The sequence below is a fragment of the Rhinichthys klamathensis genome, unplaced genomic scaffold (assembly GCF_029890125.1).
Source record: "Rhinichthys klamathensis goyatoka isolate OS25496 unplaced genomic scaffold, OSU_Roscu_1.1 h1tg000180l_1, whole genome shotgun sequence".
Classification (NCBI taxonomy): Eukaryota; Metazoa; Chordata; class Actinopteri; order Cypriniformes; family Leuciscidae; genus Rhinichthys; species Rhinichthys klamathensis.
The window spans coordinates 2,943,500-2,961,985 of NW_026606708.1; the positions used below are offsets into that span (position 1 = coordinate 2,943,500).

Genomic DNA, 18,486 nt, shown 5'->3' on the forward strand with positions numbered 1-18,486 from the left:
GAATGGATTCTTGGAAAGAAGTTGTTGGTCAGGTTGTATTAAGGAACCTAAAGTCTGACAGTGTATCTCGGCCTCCTGTTGACCAGAAATCAAACAAAAATCTGATTTTTAATCTTGTAATGAAAATATGAATGTGTTTGAGATTAGGGAAGAAAACCATGTAAGGTGTTAGTGGAATGTTTAGATTTCTTTTTTTAAGTATTCCATTTCATTAGGAGCTAATAAGTGGATGAACTAAATTCCCAAAGGGGTTGTGTCAAATGAATTTCCCTTAATATTTTGCACACAACTCAAGAAATCATTGATCAGCCACATGATTTCTCTGGCATATATTGACTTGAATCAGAATGCTGACCAACGCAGACAGGACAGATTGTAATTTTCCGTGAATGTTCAATGAGATCTCTCTGTAGGGTAGGCATGGGATTGGTAGGAGTGATCAGACTTTCTTTTTCTGAAACCTGTCATTGCAAGAACACAGAAAAAAACATCTATGATGAACAGAAAAAGAGGAATAATTCTTTCTGTTATCTGCATTTTATGCCTTACTCCATTACCAAGGTTTATTGTTACCAATGCAAGAATGATCTGAAAGCTGTATGCTTCTAAAGACACCAATAAATCATACTAAAACATATGCTGGGGAAAACACAACACTGTGTATTTGTGGATTATCGGTGGACATGTCCCGCTGCCCTTAACAAGCCTCTGGGTTGCGGGTAAGAAGACGCCTGCATCAGCTGCGTTATTGATAACGAATTTACGAACTGCGACATGTGGGAGTGTACAATTTTGCTCAGTCCTCTGGAGAGACTTGAATTTACGAAAACAAAACAACACAGAGAGACACAAATTGATTTTCCGTGGAATTAAAAGGAACTTCTTGGATTCGTAAGGATTTCTTCGAGACTTTTTTCTTCTTCTCGTCTTTGGGTGGGTTTGGGGTGGGGGACAGTATGTGAATGATGGTTTGGGCTATTGTTGTATTCACCTGTGAATAGGAAATCGATTGGGTCAGTGTTGGGGGTTGGGTGAACCGGATGTGATTTTGTAACAAGCAAAAATGCCTGGTAGAACATTTTTAGTTGCTTCAGGCATCTTATCTTTTGTAAAATAACTGTGAACCTCTGTGTAATTTCATGTGTATTATATGGACAATGCACTAACTTCAAGTGGGGGGCGGAGTGAAGGGTGGGGTTACGACCCTTGATCGTCATCTTTTTACCACGCATGTGTGTGTGAGTGTTTACGCTGAGTATGAGTGTGTGGATAAAACTGGGTATTCATGAGGAGCAAAGCAAAGGTGAAAGGTCAAGAGATACATCATTTGATAGGAACCACTCCTGTAGTTGATCCACTAAAATTTTGATAATAACATTTTCAATGCTTCAACACAACTGCAAAGACTAAAGAGAGCTGAGCCTTAAATAAGACATAATGTTTATTAGAATCAACATGGAATATGGATCATAGCCAACACTCAAAAAGGAACATGTCTTGTTTACCACATCTTGACACTGACATGAAAACAGACAGCCACAGATGGAAAAGTTATCAGTCATTGTTTGGCCATTTCATCATTACAATGATTACTGAATATATTTTTTGTTCAAATGAATTGTAAATTATAAATGTATTTGGCAAGTGAATTTTGATATTCAAGTGATCAGTGATCAAGTGATCAGTTTAGTTGACATCCATTTTGAAAACAGACAAATATGAGTTTTCTTGAGTTTAATTATTCTAATGCAATGAATTTGTAAGCAAAACTGTTACATAATTTATATAAGGTTGAGAAAGTTTTATCTAACATATCTATGTCTTAACTTTATTTGCCTTTCATATTAATTATTGATAGTGCCTGAGTTGATCACAAAATCTTTTTCTGATTAATCGCTAATAATTGCCAAATTATATTATGAATGAGTATGTGATTTCATAATGTCAGCTCACTGAACTACTGAACGGATGAAACAAATCTTTAAAACTGCTTAGATATGACAAGCCACTCACACAGCTAACTATTATAAGAGCAATAGACAGCACTTATGTTCATTGAAATTTTAGTTGAGCAACTCGGGAGTTGTTTATTTGTGAATGCATGATGAATGAAGGGGGTAATGGAAAAACTGAGGAAAAAAAAAGAGAAAGAAACGTGAGTCAGCTTTCAGATATCTTGATCTGTAAATCAACAGGAATTTTTTTTCCAACATGACAATAAAAGTTTACTTTTGTTGCATTTTTGACTCATAATGTGGTCTGATTTTTACTCAATGCTGAGTTCAGGATTGAGTAAGCAATATTCTTGTTTGATTATTGAAGTCTTTATTCTTTTGTCATAATGTTTGTAACCTCTTTGACAGTGAAGTTTGCCAACTCGAAGACACCTCAGATTCACACGCTTGGATTATGAGTTGACCTTTGACCTTTATCTACTTGACACTTATGGCAGATTCTCTGCACTGCAGGAAGACCTAAGTCAGCTAAAATGTGTTGGAGACTGAACTATATAGGATGAGCATTTCCCTTTCATAGGCCAACTATTTAGATTATTTTAAAGTCAGCATGAAATCAAAATTTACAATTCTTGTTTCTATATGGAATATTGCAGTATTTAATATTTATTGTAAATGATTTATCTGTGCACATAATTATTATCATTTTTATTATTCATGTGCCGTAATTTTAATCAAAATAACTTCCCTTCCCTCTTGCTGCGACATCTCTTTTCTGATGTGTTTACTGGCGTGAGGGGGGGACAACCTGTCACTCACATGACATCACAGCAATAGCAAACCACAACTATCCAATCAATTCCCGATGGACAAAATCAAGTCCGCTCTGAATTTTTTCTTGTTTGATAAGCGTTTCACTTGGCTATACTTCCATTTCATGACGGCTTAAATTTTTTATCAGATTGACAAATATGTTCATTCAGGTTCTCGCTCTGTTCCTTCTTTCCAAATTGGGTCATTTGCCAGAATGGTAAATATTTGCATGAGCATTTAATAACATCAGATTGTACCAGGGTGTATCTGCAGCCATATGCATGCAATCTAAACTTGACAGAGAGGTTCCATCGGAATTCAACAGTGAAGTGTTCAGCAGCATGCGGTGGATGAACATTAGTTCACCCGGCGTGAGATTGGCCATGGTTAGATGCTCAGACCATATGTGTAAGGTCAGCTGATTAATGTTTGCCAGTCTGCGCTTTGTGAGATTTGATCCACAGCAAATCCAATAAAGGCAACCACTCGCCCACGGCAACCACAGCATATAGCTTTTTTAGGTTCTACAGAGTAAAAGCTAGGTGTACAAAAAGAGCTATGGATGTATAAATGAACAGAATGACAGCAGGAAGGAATGAAGACTTCAACAGCAGAGGGAGAGGGATGAGGAAAGACCTTTTTGCTGGCCTGGAGGAATCTCACCTCCTCATGGCAGGTTAAAGCTGAGCTGAGTGTCAGCGAGGTCAGATGAGTAGGGTTCTACTGCAGCCCTCTCCCATATTCACTACACTGATGTGTTATTTATTGCTATTTTATCTGTACATTACATGTATTCAGTAAAACAGCCTTGAGTTTTAAATTTGTGGAATAATGATGCACAACGTCCTTCAATAACTAACAAAATACATAGCTTTCACCTATTCTAAACATTTGCCACTGTCACAAGGTGAGCTTGTTTTCTTTATCCATAAACATAAGTCATTTTTTTCAAACTTTTGACCTTTTAAAGATTTGTATTGTGTGTACATCTCCCTTGTTGCCTTTTCATCTGTAAATTTTGCAACACATTGAACCAAAGGTGTTATGAATACAATAGCACCATCTGGTGGGAAGCAACATACAGTATTCTTGAAGACAGAAACACTCCACTCAGTATTAAAAGTAATATTTTTATTAACTGAATAAAAGAACATAAAAACATACATATTCATTTATTAAAACAGTCCTGAAAATGGATTGAAACAATTTAAATTAATTGAATGAATAAAAGCCATCATACATCACAATGGTCACTAACAAATACATGAAGTTAAAATCTATTTAAAGTACATACCGGTATACACATAAAATAAATAAATAAACATACAAAAATAATTTCATGAAATGTTATAAAAATCTTGCTTTTGTGTGAGCTGGATTAAAACAGATATTTCCGGCAGTTCTTCACTCCACACTTGCACTCCAAATGGATCCGCTTGATGGGGGATTCTTCAATTCCAGCCCGACTGAAGTCTGTGTCCATTTTTTTACTCTCTGCATCTACTGGATCAACTGCAGCAAAAATGAGAAGTATACATTAGGTATTTACAAAGTTATAAAAAATATAATTTTTCCCACATTATCATATTAACAGACCCGCCCCCAAAAATGTTATAAAAGGTGAAATAAAAATGTAAATCCTACTGGTCATCTTGTAGTCAAAGGTGAGCTCTTCTCCTGCTTTGATCCCTCGTTTGGCAAAGAATGCAATTCTGGGAAGTCGCTCATCTAAGTTCTCAACAAAAACATTATACACCTGCAAGTTTGGATCGCACTGGAAAAACAATGGTAAAGATTTATTAATTGCATGCTTTGAGAATTTACTGTTATAATGTTAAATTGGCAGCACACTGCGAAAAATTAACACATTAACTTTTAGAAACATTTCCCAGACTTGGCAACTCACTGCATTAATGGTTTTCACAAGACCTTTAACATGTTTATTCTTAAAATTAAAAGAGGTCTATAGTGCTAAATGTACTGGGTAAACATCATATTTAATTTAAATTTCATTAAAAAAAAAAAAAATACTTTCAGATTTTCAGCAGCCATTACTACAGTCACATCATCCTTCAGAACAAAAAAAGATATCCTTCATAAAATAAATAATCCTTCGGAATAAATGATACCTTCTATAAATAAATATCGGAATTTGTTCCAAATTACTTGATAGACAGCCCAGATGATATGTACAGCTAGTAAGTGCTCACGCTGTGGTTGACAAAGTGAGAGACGTTTCCATAATGAGCTGCATCGATGGTGTAGACGTCCTCCACATAGTCCAGATCAAACAGGTAGGTGACGCCTTGCTTATCGTAAACCACTCCTCTCCTCTCTGCTTCCTCTGTGGTAATGATCTGATGCAATACACAACTGACAGCAGGTCAACATTCACCATCAAAATAAATACACAGGATTCACCAACATTTACCAATTTAAAGGGTCTAATGTTGTTTCGGACACCACTGACTTTCATTGTATAGACAAAAACATTTGAAACATTCTTCAAAACATCTTTTTTTCATATTAAGTATATTATATTTAAAAAGATAATTATAATATTTTGCATTTTCACACAGGAATGACATTTTTGGGTGAACTATCCCTTTAACTTGCTTACCTCTCCGAGATACTCCATAACGAAATGGTTTTTGTAAATCCTCTGCAGCGTCCGCACTCCCCACCCTCTGCCATTTGCTGTTTTGAAGATGCACAGATCATACTGAATTCCTCTCTGCACAACCCTATTAGCACAGTCAGGACCACATCGGCACATGGAGTTACACTCGTAGATGGGTACCCCGGGCATCACTTTCACCTGCCTGCTGACATTATACGCTCTCCGATGCTTCAGCAGCCCTGGACAGCAGCCGTCGATCGGCTGAGAGATGCAGTCATCACACTCACAGCCCACTGTCACTCTATTCACATCCACTCCTTTCCCTAACTTATTGTCATTAATGTAGGTGAAGTTTTTAGGAGGTCCGTCCAGATCGACCTCATTACAAACAAATATGCAGCCCTTGTGCCTGCAGGTCTGGTTCAGGAGGTCTTCCCATTTTTTAAGCTTGATACGTTGCTTGGCTTTCTGGAGGAGGAAGGACACAACGGGGGCGCTCAAAGATGCTGAATCGAGCGGGTCATTGGCCTGAAGAAGAGCTGCCCTCATGTCTTTTCGAAACTGGTGCAAGAGTACTGGGCATTTAAGGTTTTTGAGAGGCTCCCATGTGTTTTCTGACTCTGCATAGCCCCTCCACTTTACCAGGAAGAACTCGCGACCCTGAACAGGCATATTTTTAAAGGTTACAGTGACATGAATCATGTAAATTGGAAATATAACATATGGATAAGGAGAAACAGTTGGAGCCACAAATGACTAGATCACACTTGTACATGCAATGCATAATTAATAACTCACCTTGTGTTTTTTGTAGTTGAATAGATACTCCACTTCATAATCATTAAAGTTGTTCTTTGTCACACTCAGCTGTTTGCAAACTAGTCTTTCTCTGCGGCACAGAGCCTGGAGGTCCTCCCATGAAAGTTTACAAGACATCCTGCAATCTTAAATCATATGTAAGGGTCTCCATAATGTATATTCCTTAAGAAACAACTGCAACCTTTCACACATGTTAGTGTCATGTAACACTTGCTGTACACTAGTCATGTCATTAACTATAGCTTATTTAAAAGTTCCCTAGTTAGACAACATTTTATGATTAAGCCTATTCATTGCTATTTTATATATATTTTTGTTTAGTCATTGCGCACGTGTGTTCATTGTTATTTATAGTAACACGTGCAATGTTCGTCACTATTTGAAGAAAGCAAAATAAATCCTACCTTTCAAATATTGTGCCATGTTCGCCTAAATCAATCACCTCGCCTCAGTCGCCTCGCCTGCAGGCTGGATTCCCAATACCGGATAATGAAAAAAAATGGGATTCGCGTTGATGATTGGTCGATTAGTAGCTGAGAGAAGAATACCTAATCTTCATTGGTCAAAACCATGACACAATGTATTTATGTCTAAGCTGTCAACAATTAAAAATCACAATTTGTAAGCGAAAACTCGATTTTATATCATTGTTCTTTTTTTAAATTATTATTTTATTATTTTATAACAGAATATAGGCTAATCATGAAAAATATCTCACTCCTTACTGAAAGTTATATTCACTTGTTTTAATGAACCAATCATGAAGTTGTTTTCATAGAAATTAAATCAGGAAATAGACCTTATTCAGGGTAGCGCCATATTTCCAATGAAAACGAGGCTGTACATGTCTATTGTTCAGCTAACGACGATATATATATATATATATATATATATATATATATATATATATATATATATATATATATATATATATATATATATATATATATATATATATAAACTTACGTAGACAAAAAACTCAAAGACAAAGTATTGAAAGTTTTTAGTTCTCTTACGAGAGGTTCTCTCGTATTGCGTAAGCTAGCTTACGCTGCGGGAAAGATTCATCTTTGCTGAGATATTGAAGCCAAAAAATTATTTCATAATTTGTATCCATTGACAACGCAGTTCCTCTGCGGCAGACCTAGAGCAGGCTAGCTAGCAGCTCATTGGTTCGCTCAGAGAGAACTGCTTAAGCCTATGGGAGAAGCGGGGCTGAACCCGCTTCCAATGAGAGGCGCCCGCGCGCTCATTGCGTCATGGCCCGCCAGAATGGGCGTGGCTATGGTGTATATAACAGTCTCTTCCAGGCTTATATGTTGATTCATTTCATCTTCAGCAAGCTGCACGCTTTTGCTGTCCTGAGAAAAGCCGTCGCCGTCGAGAAGGCATCACTCTAGCGAGCTCCCGGACCCTGAAGAAGCCGGCCGTCTTCGCCACCTTCAGCCGCCCTGCAAGCTAGCGCCATCCGACGACTGTATCCTTCTCTTTTCTCTATATATATCTAAAAGAGCCGAGCGTCTTTTTAAAGATGTCTCGTTTTTCCTGCGGCTCTTGCCGCGCTCCTCTCGAGGACGGAGACCGCCATGTCATCTGCGCTCTCTGCCTGGGACTCGAGCACGCAGAACTCGCCCTCGCGGATGGAGGATGCAACTTCTGTGAGAGCCTGCCGTTGTCGTCCCTGCGGGCACGACTTCTGGCAGCAAAATCCGCTCCCGCGCCGCCTCCCTCTTCGCCGCGTAAGAAGAAACGCCGCTCCCAGAGGCCGCCGGAGCCCCGTGCGGAACCATGCGGGCCGCCGCCGCCGCTTCCCGCTTCCCGCTCTCCCTCCCCGCCCCTGCCGGACATACAGTTGCCGCCGAGTGGCCGCTCTGTCGCTTCCGATGACGCCGCGGAGGAGAAGGATTCCTGTTCACTGCTCGCATCAGACAGTGAAGAATGGTCATCTCTCGGATCCACGAGAGAGTCGGCGGGGATCCGCGCCGGGATAGAGGAGGAACTAATGCGCCTCCTCTCACAGGCCGTCGAACGCCTCGGTCTCGAGTGGTCTCCTCCACCCGAGCAGGCCCCGAACCGGATGGACGGCAGCTTTTTTCATCGGCGCTCGACCCCCGCGTGCAACCGGGCCGCCCCATTCCTGCCTGAACTTCACACAGAGCTGACGAAGTCCTGGAATGCCCCGCTCTCGGCTAGAAACCGCTCCGATATATCCGCCTCGCTGCGCTCGGTGGACGGAGCCGCCGAAAAAGGTTACTCAGCCATGCCGCCCGTTGAGGACTTGGTCGCCGCACACCTCTGCCCGCCCTCTGCTAGATGGCGCTCTTCCCCCACGCTTCCTTCGAAAGCTTGCAGAGCGACCTCGAGCTTTCATGCTCGCGCCTACGCCGCCGCCGGTCAGGCCGCCGCAGCGCTACATTCTATGTCTGTCCTCCAAGTATTACAGAGCGATATTCTCCGTGAGTGGGCCGAAAGCGGTAGAAACCCCTTCCCCGCTGTCACGGATCTGAGAAGTGCTACGGACCTCGCCCTTCGCGCCACTAAAGCCGCCGCACAAGCTCTGGGGAGATGCATGGCCAGCCTTTGTGTAGCCGAGAGACACTTATGGCTCACGCTCGCCGACATGGGAGATTCTGAGCGCGCCGCGTTTCTTAACGCGCCCCTCTCCCCGACGGGCCTTTTTGGATCTGCTGTCACGGGAATCGTCGATCGCTTTTCCGAGGTCCAGAAAGCTACTCAGGTGATGAATTTGTTTCTGCCCCGCCGCGCTAGCTCTTCCGCGGGCCGCTCTCGCGAGCCTCCTGCCAGAGCTCAACCACAGCGCCCCCCTCCGCAGACTCAAACAGCCCAGCGCAGACAGGGCGGCCGCCCTCGCTCTCGCTCTGACAGCCGCCGCAGACCGCCGCCCCCACGGGGCCCGCGACCTAAGATCACGCTGAAGCCTGATCATCAGAAGTCTGCCTAGCAAAGTTAAGAAAACGACGGTGCTCTCCCGCTGCGGCCGGACCGCCGTCAAAGCTTCGCCCTCTGCCAGTCCCCGTTGTTTCGCCGACTGCTGTAGTGTTGACCGCCACAAACAAGCCGGTGTCCCAGCCCGCTTGCGAGCGACAAAAAGCCGTTTTTACGGCTACCCAGAGAAATCTCAAAAAGAGAAAATTTGCCAGTTGTGTAGAAAATGTGCCCACAATCATGTGCTCACCCATACACACAAGCATAACATATCCCGTGTCTCTATCAGAGCCCCATCACATGAAACGGGCACAGCCCGCTCTAATATCAGAGAACATAAACACGCCCACGAGCTCGTGCGCGTGTCCCCTCTCTGCTCGCTCTGTTTCACGGCCCATAGACTCCTCTCTGAGTGCAAATCCCGTTGCCACACACATTCAAAGCGCGCCCACACACTGTGTCCAGCCCGCTATGTGCAGCAATCAGGGCGATATAGCCATTCGGCCACTAGCCGCATGCTCCAAAGCGTGGGAAGCCATTCCAGGCATTTCCCCGTGGGTGCTAAGCATTATAAAGAACGGCTATCTGCTACAGTTTCGCCGCCGCCCGCCTCGTGCGCGCGCGCGGCTCGAATCTACTGTCAGCCCGCTGGCCGCCGGCACGCTCCGCTCAGAAATTGCGACGCTGTTGCAAAAGGGCGCCATAGAGAGAGTCCCACCATCTATGACCGAGTCGGGGTTTTACGGCCGTTATTTTCTGGTTCCCAAGAAAGACGGCGGCCTCAGACCGATTTTAGATCTCAGGTCTTTGAACAAAGTGCTCATGAAGAGACCGTTCAAGATGCTCACTACCAGGAAACTCCTCGCGCAGGTGCGCCAGGGGGACTGGTTCATCTCTCTAGACCTGAAAGACGCCTATTTTCAGATCCAGATAAATCCCCGTCACAGGCCATTCTTACGTTTCGCCTTCGAGGGTCATGTTTATCAATATGCCGTTCTCCCGTTCGGCTTATCCCTGGCGCCCCGCACATTCACGAAGTGCATGGATACGGCGCTCGCCCCCCTGCGGAGCCAGGGGCTGCGCATATTGAATTATCTGGACGACTGGCTGATTTTGGCCCAATCACAGACGGAGCTTCTGTCGCACCGCGCAGTTCTCCTCGACCATCTGAAAACGCTGGGCCTCTCTGTCAACTGGACAAAGAGCTCCCTTCAACCCAGTCAATCGATTTCCTTTCTAGGAATAGATTTGAACTCGGTCACGATGACGGCTCGCCTGTCTACACAGCGCGCGCGCAGTGTACAGCGACTGGCCGCCTCGTTTCAGATGGGCACCCGCACACCTCTGAAAACTTTTCAGAGGATGCTGGGTTACATGGCCTCAGCCTCCGCTGTGCTTCAGCTGGGCCTTCTGCACATGCGTCCGCTTCAGCTTTGGTTAAACAGCCGTGTACCCCACCGCGCGTGGAACACGGGCCGCCAGCTGATCAGAGTTACGCAGACATGTCTCACGGCGCTGCAGCCTTGGACAGTAGCAGAATGGTTTCGACAGGGCGTCACGATGGGGACCTTTTCCCGCCGAAAAGTCATCTCGACAGATGCATCCAACACGGGTTGGGGTGCAGTCTGCGAGGGCTCACCGGCCTTCGGCCATTGGTCGACACAGGAAAGCCCCTTACACATAAACTGTCTGGAAATGCTTGCGGTCGAGAACGCGCTTTCGCGCTTCCTCCCGCTCATTCGGGGACACCACGTCCTGATCCGTTCGGACAACATGGCTGTGGTCTCCTATCTCAACCGTCAGGGCGGTGTCAGGTCCAGGAATCTCTTCCTACTGACACACCGCATTTTAGTTTGGTCTCAGAGCCGCCTGCTCTCGCTCAGAGCGACGCATGTGCCGGGCCATCTGAACGACGGTCCAGACATACTGTCCAGGAACCTCATCTCCTCAGGAGAATGGTCCCTGAACACACAAAGGGTCCAAATACTGTGGCGGCTATTCGGCAGAGCAGAGGTGGACCTCTTCGCGTCAGAAGAGAACGCTCACTGCCCAATATTTTTCTCAAGGAGCGAGGACGCGCTAGCCCAGGAATGGCCTCGCCACCCGCTCTATGCATTCCCTCCGATCGCTCTGCTACCACAGGTAATTCAGAGGATCAGGGACACACGCCACTCGGTGCTCCTCATAGCCCCGCGTTGGGAGAGTCAGAATTGGGTTCCGGAGCTCACTCAGCTGTCACAGACAGCCCCGTGGCCCATCCCAGTCAGAGCAGATCTCCTCTCTCAAGCTCGCGGCACGATCTGGCACCCCCATCCACGGCGCTGGGCGCTACATGCATGGGTGATCAACGACTATTCGTCGATTTGCCAGAAGGAGTAAGAAACACTATCATACAGGCTAGAGCACCTTCCACGAGAAGGCTCTATGCGTCTAAATGGTCTGTGTTCTCAAAATGGTGCACCGACAAACATCTGGACCCACGGTCATGCCAGGTGCCGTCTTTGCTTGTTTTCCTTCAAGAGATGCTGGACAAGGGCAGGTCCCCCTCCACTCTCAAGGTTTACGTGGCAGCCGTCGCGGCGTTCTCTGAACCCCGACGCGCTCAGTCCCGGGGCAAAGACGAGTTAGTCATCCGCTTCCTCAGGGGAGCTAAGAGGATGAACCCTCCGCGCCCCCCTTCGGTTCCTATCTGGGATCTTTCTATAGTTCTCGAAGCTATGAAAGCACCCCCGTTCGAACCGCTCGAGTCTGTGGACCTAAAATACCTCTCGCTCAAAACCGTTTTTCTGACGGCTCTGTCCTCAGTAAAACGCGTGGGGGATCTTCACGCGCTCTCATCCAGCGCCGCGTGTCTCGAGTTTGGACCGAATGATTCTGTTGTCATTCTCAAACCTAGACATGGCTATGTCCCGAAGGCGATTGGTACCCCGTTCAGGGCTCAGATTATTTCCCTATCGGCTCTGCCTTCATCCGATTGTGAGCGCGACGCCAATCTCCTCTGCCCGGTGCGGGCTCTGAGATTGTACACTACGCGCGCTGCCGCGTTCAGACGCGCTGAGCAGCTTTTCGCGTCGTTTGGGGGGCGCACCAAAGGTCTGGCCGCCTCTAAACAGACACTGTCTAGATGGATAGTAGACGCTATCGCCTCTGCTTACGCATCTAAATGCCTGCCCTGCCCTCTGGGCATCAGGGCGCACTCCACTAGAGGCATGGCCTCATCGTGGGCATGGTCCTGTGGAATTTCCATTCATGACATTTGTGTGGCCGCGGGATGGGCCTCCCCGTCCACTTTTGTCAGATTTTACAACTTGGAAGTTCCCGCCTTGCAGGCAAAATTACTAGCTGTCTAACGACCAGCTCCCTAAGAAGCTGCATTACTGGGAGTCCCTCACACAACCGGTTCGCCCCTTGTGCTCTCCTTAAATGCTTATGCACTTCATGTGCCCGCTCTGCCGGCCTCATACATGCTTATGTATACACTTCATGTGCCCGCTCTGCCGGCCTCATAATACATTCACTCCACGTTAAAAATCCCCCGGTATCACCCTGGGATTCATGAGTGGATTCATAGCGCGCACGGCGTTGACCAGGTGTTCCCGCAGCGTAAGCTAGCTTACGCAATACGAGAGAACCTCTCGTAAGAGAACGAATCGGTTACCTAACGTAACCTCGGTTCTCTCTAGAAGAGGGAACGAGTATTGCGTTCCCGGCCGTGCTTGCGCTACTAGCGTTTCGCTTCACGCTGAAATAAATCAACATATAAGCCTGGGAGAGACTGTTATATACACCATAGCCACGCCCATTCTGGCGGGCCATGACGCAATGAGCGCGCGGGCGCCTCTCATTGGAAGCGGGTTCAGCCCCGCTCTCCCATAGGCTTAAGCAGTTCTCTCTGAGCGAACCAATGAGCTGCTAGCTAGCCTGCTCTAGGTCTGCCGCAGAGGAACTGCGTTGTCAATGGATACAAATTATGAAATAATTTTTTGCCTTCAATATCTCAGCAAAGATGAATCTTTCCCGCAGCGTAAGCTAGCTTACGCAATACTCGTTCCCTCTTCTAGAGAGAACCGAGGTTACGTTAGGTAACCGATTCGTTTTGAACAATAAGTGATCATACAGTGCACGCCATTGTAAAGACTGTAAGTATGCCTCACAGCCTCGTTTTCACCCATTAAAGATTCAGTATGAAAAAAAATCTGTACATTACACATCCATATCAAAAATGCACATTTTGAAGCTGTTATGTTTATTTTTAAAAACACGTTTCTAATAAAAGTGATTAGATTAGACATTGTAGACCAAAACGTCCAATATTGTCAAGTTCTGTTTACCACAGGCCTTATTTTACTCTTAAATAATAATAATAAAACCCCTTTAGAAAATCTTGAGGGAACCACTGGAAAATTAGTCTTCCGGGTATTGACGTCGTCACGCCTATGGCAGCTTCTGGATCAAATGTAAAAATTTAGCCTTATTTATTGGGAATCACTAATACATTGTGTATTTTTTATTTAATTTAAATGTACTAATAATAGTAAACTGCAGGTACTATTAGAGTTTTTTTTTAAACTTGCTATGTTGGTGAGTTTACAATTCAAATGGCATTTAGTTTCCTGGGCCCAGTGGAGTCATAGATATAAAAAGTGGAATAAATTATACATTTTTCTCTTTTTTTCTCTATACAACAGTAACATCACCACTGTCAATATGGTTAATTTGAGCACTGACAGTAATTGTCGGCAGCTCCACACTCATGGAGTCCTCAGGAGGTGTAAAATGTACTTTCTCCATGTTTGTTGCAGTTTGTAGTCTGTGCTGTAAGGGAAAAGGGAAGCGGTCCAGTGGTGCGTGTTCAATTTTACAGAGGCTGTCTTCACTGTCGCTGTTGTATCCGAGGTTAGAATGGCATGGCTCGTCCTCTTGAGAGGAGAGCTGCACAGCGATTGGCAGCTCGTCTTCTGTCTGAATTGCCTTTTCATTGAGAACTCTTATGACATCAATCTCCATTTCTTCACCCTCGCCGTGACAGGGTTCAACTTTCCGGAATGTGTGATGTGCAAAGAGGCTGATGCAGAACATCTCCACAATTAGAGAATAGTGGTAGATTACTGGTAGAAAGACAAAATGAGAGAAAATCATTATTGTAACAAATTAAAGTAGATGTATTCCAGTTTCCAGATCCCAAAACTTTTGGAAAATCGAAGGAAATGTTTTATATTTCATACATTGAGAACGAAACAGGTCAGAGAAGGGAGGAGTGCAGGGGATGACATTCAGCGCACCCATGGTCTCCAGAATTCCACTCTGTAGTCCACAAAGGACCAGGACAACAATGATGCAAATAAATTTGGCTCGGAGACTGTATCCAGGCAATGCCCTTTTTGAAGCTTTATAAAACAGCAAGTAGCCATAGAAGGACAGAAACGTGGATACGGCAATGATGGCATTTACATACATGTTGGGATTACCCGAATTCACCTGAGAAAGACAAAAAGATTACAAAGTCACATACCATAGTTCAGAAAATAAGCCAAATCTGCCCTGCAAAGAACGTGATTTTTTTCCTAAACCAGTTATAAGTGCAAGCCCCGCCTCGCCGCCGATTCCGAAGATTTCATTGGTCATGTCAATCACGGTGCTGATTGCACAATGCTGAAACAAATTCTAACCCCTAACCCTAATAAGAAATGTTTATTGAGCACCAAATCAGCATATTAGGAAGATTTCTGAAGGATCATGTGACACTGAAGACTGGAGTAATGATGCTGAAAATTCAGCTTTCCCATCACAGGAATAAATGAATTTTTTTAAAATATATTAAAATAGAAAATAGTTATTTTAAATTGTTATGATATTTCATAAATGCAGCCTTAGTAAGCATAAGAGACTTCTTTCAAAAACATATCGGTACTCCAAATAAGGTATAGCTTTTTAAGGAAGCAGCTTACGAATGAGACTGAATATTCAAGAAAAATGTTGTGATCTTGAGGAAGAGATGAATTAAACTCGGATAAATAAAAGCTTCTCTCTCAATAGGCCTATCATATAAATATTACACTAGCAATGGCGTATTACTTACATCCCCGTAATCATATTGTTCATTTGTCCAGAGGACAAGAGTGAGGAAGAACAGGATTGTTCTGACCACAGAGAGCTGAAGAACAGCGGCCATCATCCACCCCACACTGGTCCTAATGGAAAAAAGGTTAAGATTCCACCATTATTATGAAACAGTCCAGTTATTTTAAAATAACGTATGTTAAAGATATGCAGGTGTATGTGTGATTTAGTACTTGTTGATGTCAAAGAGAGGAAGACAGCAGCAGCAGCAACAGGGGAAGGGGTTTGGAGACACCTGCTCCCCTGCTAATGCCTCCAGCATGCGGGTCTTTCCACCGAAGAAGTCTTTGATAAGACCCATGAACTTCAAGAGTGTAATGGAGTGATATCTGCCAAGAAATTGAAAAACATTCCATACAGATATGACTGGCCATTTCGATCACTATTGTGCAATTCGATTACAAAACAACAGTGTAAGTCAAGTCACTCACAGAGATGCGATGAAATTGCACAGAGATGAGGAGCGTGGAACATATAGTGCAATGATAGATGTCATCCCGAAGACCTGTCAAAAGTAGGAAATGTTACCAAAAAGTAACTAAAGGAAATTAATGAATTGAGTGAGAAGTGTCTGCTTTACTGGATATATTCCCAGGATCCACAGGCAGAGATGCCTGCGCCGCTGAGAGTGGACATGACGCAGAAAAAAGCCGATCTCCTCCAAGAAGAGAGCAAGCAGCAGCACAGCAAACACAGCAGGAAGGAGGAACAGCCAGAGATCGTTCTTGATCGCTATAAGCAGAACAAACAAAACCACATTCTTAAAAATAAAGCTTCCAATAGGAGATTTTCAAAGCAATGCCACAGAATAACCATTTTGGGTTCCCAAAAGAATCTTTCAGTAAAATAGTTTTAAAAAGAACATTTTAATAGTCTATAGAAGCTTTTTCTACAACAAATAAGTGAAATGGAAAGGTTCCATGGATGTTAAAGGTTCTTCATGGAACCATGGATGCCAAAAAATAACCTTTATTTTTGAGACTCAAAGTCAAGTCATGTGACCTTCCTTTATATAGCGCTTTTAACAAGATTTTTTTAAAGCAGCGTTACAGTGATAATAGGAAATTAAAGTAACAGAGATTGTTTTGCCTTTACAGCAGCTCTAGAATAAAGTTATTGTCTATAAGTTAGTTTTGATTGATTCACTTCCGTTGCAACGATCAAAGATACATATCATTTCCCATCCTGGTACCCATTGTCTAAAATGCTCAGAGCTCAGAGGCACACAGCTTTTAGGGTAATAATGGAAACAAGTGAAAATGAAGAAGGAAAATGGGGAACAATGCTATAGATGTCTCAAATAGCTCTGTAAATATTGTTTACTTATGAGCAGTTTCATCTGTGTTGGGTTTATTTCTACTGCGTTTACAAATTGTACAGCATTTATTCATGTGTTACATTGCAGCGTACTGTCATTCCTGTCATTATTCAGTGAAAATTACATTTAACATTGTAACACTAGTAGCAGCAAACCGCAGAGCTTTCATCTTTCATCATCATGTTGTGTTAAACCTCTTACCTTTAAAGAACTCAGATGACAAAGGGATCCCACCTCCCATGAACGTGCAGTTGTCCACCCTCCTCATTGTTCAGTGAAATCTGAAAGACCTATGAAACAGAAGAACTTCAATTGGGAGCCCTCAGATGTCAGGCTCCAAATAAGTAAACAAACGCTTATTTGTTAATTAGGTGCAAACCCCTGTGCTACAGAAATAGTGAAAGATTTAGATAAATAGGCAATTGTGTATAAATAGTTAATGCCAAATCTATACCAAGGTGGCTTCTTATTGCCTAAGGGATGTCTTTATGAGCTCACTTATTAATGATTGACTTAAACACAGGTAGGGCGCAGGTAGAGGGCCAAGTCCATCTTCCCACAAGTCTCAGACAACCATGCATTATTTATGCTGGAAAATACAGAACATGGGAAATGTATAAACATTTAATACAGTTCTTAACAAAACAACTAGTATATTTGAAGGACTGATGAAATATGTAGCAAACAGTCCTCTGTCTGTAATGAGCAATTTTACAATTTTATAATTTACTTTAAATTAGGCCAATAATATCATTTCAGTCATTGGTCAAGATTCATGTTACACACACAAAAAAAGTTGCTGGTTACTAATTACATGATTTTTTAAAAAGGAATTATAGCCCACTTAAAAAATAATCTAACATGAATTGTAGGCTATACTTAAAGATTGACAGTTTGAGTCATAATCTCATTTTGGAGTTAGATGAGGAATCTGAAACAAACCAAAATTAAGCTTTAAAGGTAGGCTATAACCCTAAAAGGAAAAATCTGTCATTTACTCACCCTCATGTTGTTCCAAACCTGTATGAATTTCTGTCTTCTGATGAACACAAAAATATTTTAAAGAATGTCAGTAACCAAACAGTTGATGGTCCCACATACTGTGGAAGTCAATAGGGACCATCAATTGTTCGGTTACCGTCAAAACATATTCTTTAAAATATCTTTTGTGTTCAGCAGAAGAAAGAAATTCATAGCCTACAGGTTTGGAACAACTTGGTGTGTAAATGATGACCGAAATAAATGTTTTGGGGTGAACTAGGCTATCCCTTTAAGTACATTGACGGAATTTTCCGCCTTTCTGTGTTTTTTACTATAATGCAACTATTGAAAAAGTGGAGAATCTCCGCTTGTTATTTTCAAAAGTTGTTATTTTCAGAGAGGCTCTGATCTTTCTTTTGATATATTACATGTTCAGATATTCATACAAGAAAGAATTCTGAGGGCCATGAAAATTTTGTTAACATTTTCAAAAATGCTGGAGGTGGCTGGCAAACAAAAAACGCTAGCTGGGAAAAGTTAATAATGTTTCATCGGGATGCGACCTGTAGTGCGTTTGAGTGAGGGGCTTTTATTTTAAAATCCATTATTGGAGACGAAACCGGAAATCAAACGAGATTCACTTCGTAAACATTGATGCAGGATGCCTTAAAATTGAGCAATTTATTAATAACACTTACTTACATTTAATAGATAACAAAGTGATAAATAATTATATAAATAAAATGCAACGCTGCGTTTAAATGGCTTATTCTTGTGAGCTTAAAAGTAAAAACTGGTTTGAATGAACAATTTACTGACATTTTGAAGATTTCGTTAATAACAGGTACGTCGGTGATTTTACAGAGCATTACATTTGATCACTAAATCACAGAGGAGTGAAGTGAACCGAGTAA

The 18,486-nt window shown here is 43.1% G+C and overlaps 2 protein-coding genes across 3 annotated transcripts; both read right to left on the minus strand.

The window, feature by feature from the left end:
• Positions 1–3,985: 3,985 nt before the first annotated feature.
• On the minus strand, positions 3,986–6,664 carry suv39h1a (SUV39H1 histone lysine methyltransferase a). Of its 2 annotated transcripts, none has more exons than XM_056261049.1 (6): positions 6,612–6,664; positions 6,187–6,332; positions 5,389–6,048; positions 4,979–5,125; positions 4,413–4,542; positions 3,986–4,280 (listed from the first exon to the last, which is right to left on the minus strand). In XM_056261049.1, exons 1-6 carry the CDS (start codon positions 6,628–6,630, stop codon positions 4,147–4,149), a joined length of 1,236 nt encoding a protein of 411 aa, XP_056117024.1. In that variant the 5' UTR covers positions 6,631–6,664; the 3' UTR covers positions 3,986–4,146. The 2 variants fall into 2 exon arrangements, with proteins under 2 accessions (XP_056117024.1, XP_056117025.1); XM_056261050.1 differs by having other exon boundaries at positions 3,987–4,280; positions 6,187–6,369; positions 6,612–6,648.
• A 6,947-nt stretch (positions 6,665–13,611) lies between these two features.
• On the minus strand, positions 13,612–17,074 carry si:dkey-16n15.6 (organic solute transporter subunit alpha). The gene is made up of 7 exons (XM_056261133.1): positions 16,793–17,074; positions 15,854–16,005; positions 15,705–15,778; positions 15,447–15,602; positions 15,233–15,344; positions 14,379–14,631; positions 13,612–14,261 (listed from the first exon to the last, which is right to left on the minus strand). The coding sequence occupies exons 1-7, from the start codon at positions 16,857–16,859 to the stop codon at positions 13,831–13,833; spliced, it is 1,245 nt and encodes a 414-aa protein (XP_056117108.1). The 5' UTR covers positions 16,860–17,074; the 3' UTR covers positions 13,612–13,830.
• Positions 17,075–18,486: the final 1,412 nt, after the last annotated feature.

Coding starts and splice junctions, on each gene's coding strand:
- si:dkey-16n15.6 (XM_056261133.1), bottom strand. CDS start 16,859: ATGAGGAGGGTGGACAACTGCACGTTCATGGGAGGTGGGATCCCTTTG. Junction 15,603..15,704: donor TGCAATTTCATCGCATCTCT/GTGAGTGACTTG, acceptor ATTTCTTGGCAG/ATATCACTCCATTACACTCT. Junction 14,632..15,232: donor AACAATATGATTACGGGGAT/GTAAGTAATACG, acceptor TGTCTTTCTCAG/GTGAATTCGGGTAATCCCAA.
- suv39h1a (XM_056261049.1), bottom strand. Junction 5,126..5,388: donor TTATGGAGTATCTCGGAGAG/GTAAGCAAGTTA, acceptor GTATTGCATCAG/ATCATTACCACAGAGGAAGC. Junction 4,543..4,978: donor CTCACTTTGTCAACCACAGC/GTGAGCACTTAC, acceptor TTGTTTTTCCAG/TGCGATCCAAACTTGCAGGT.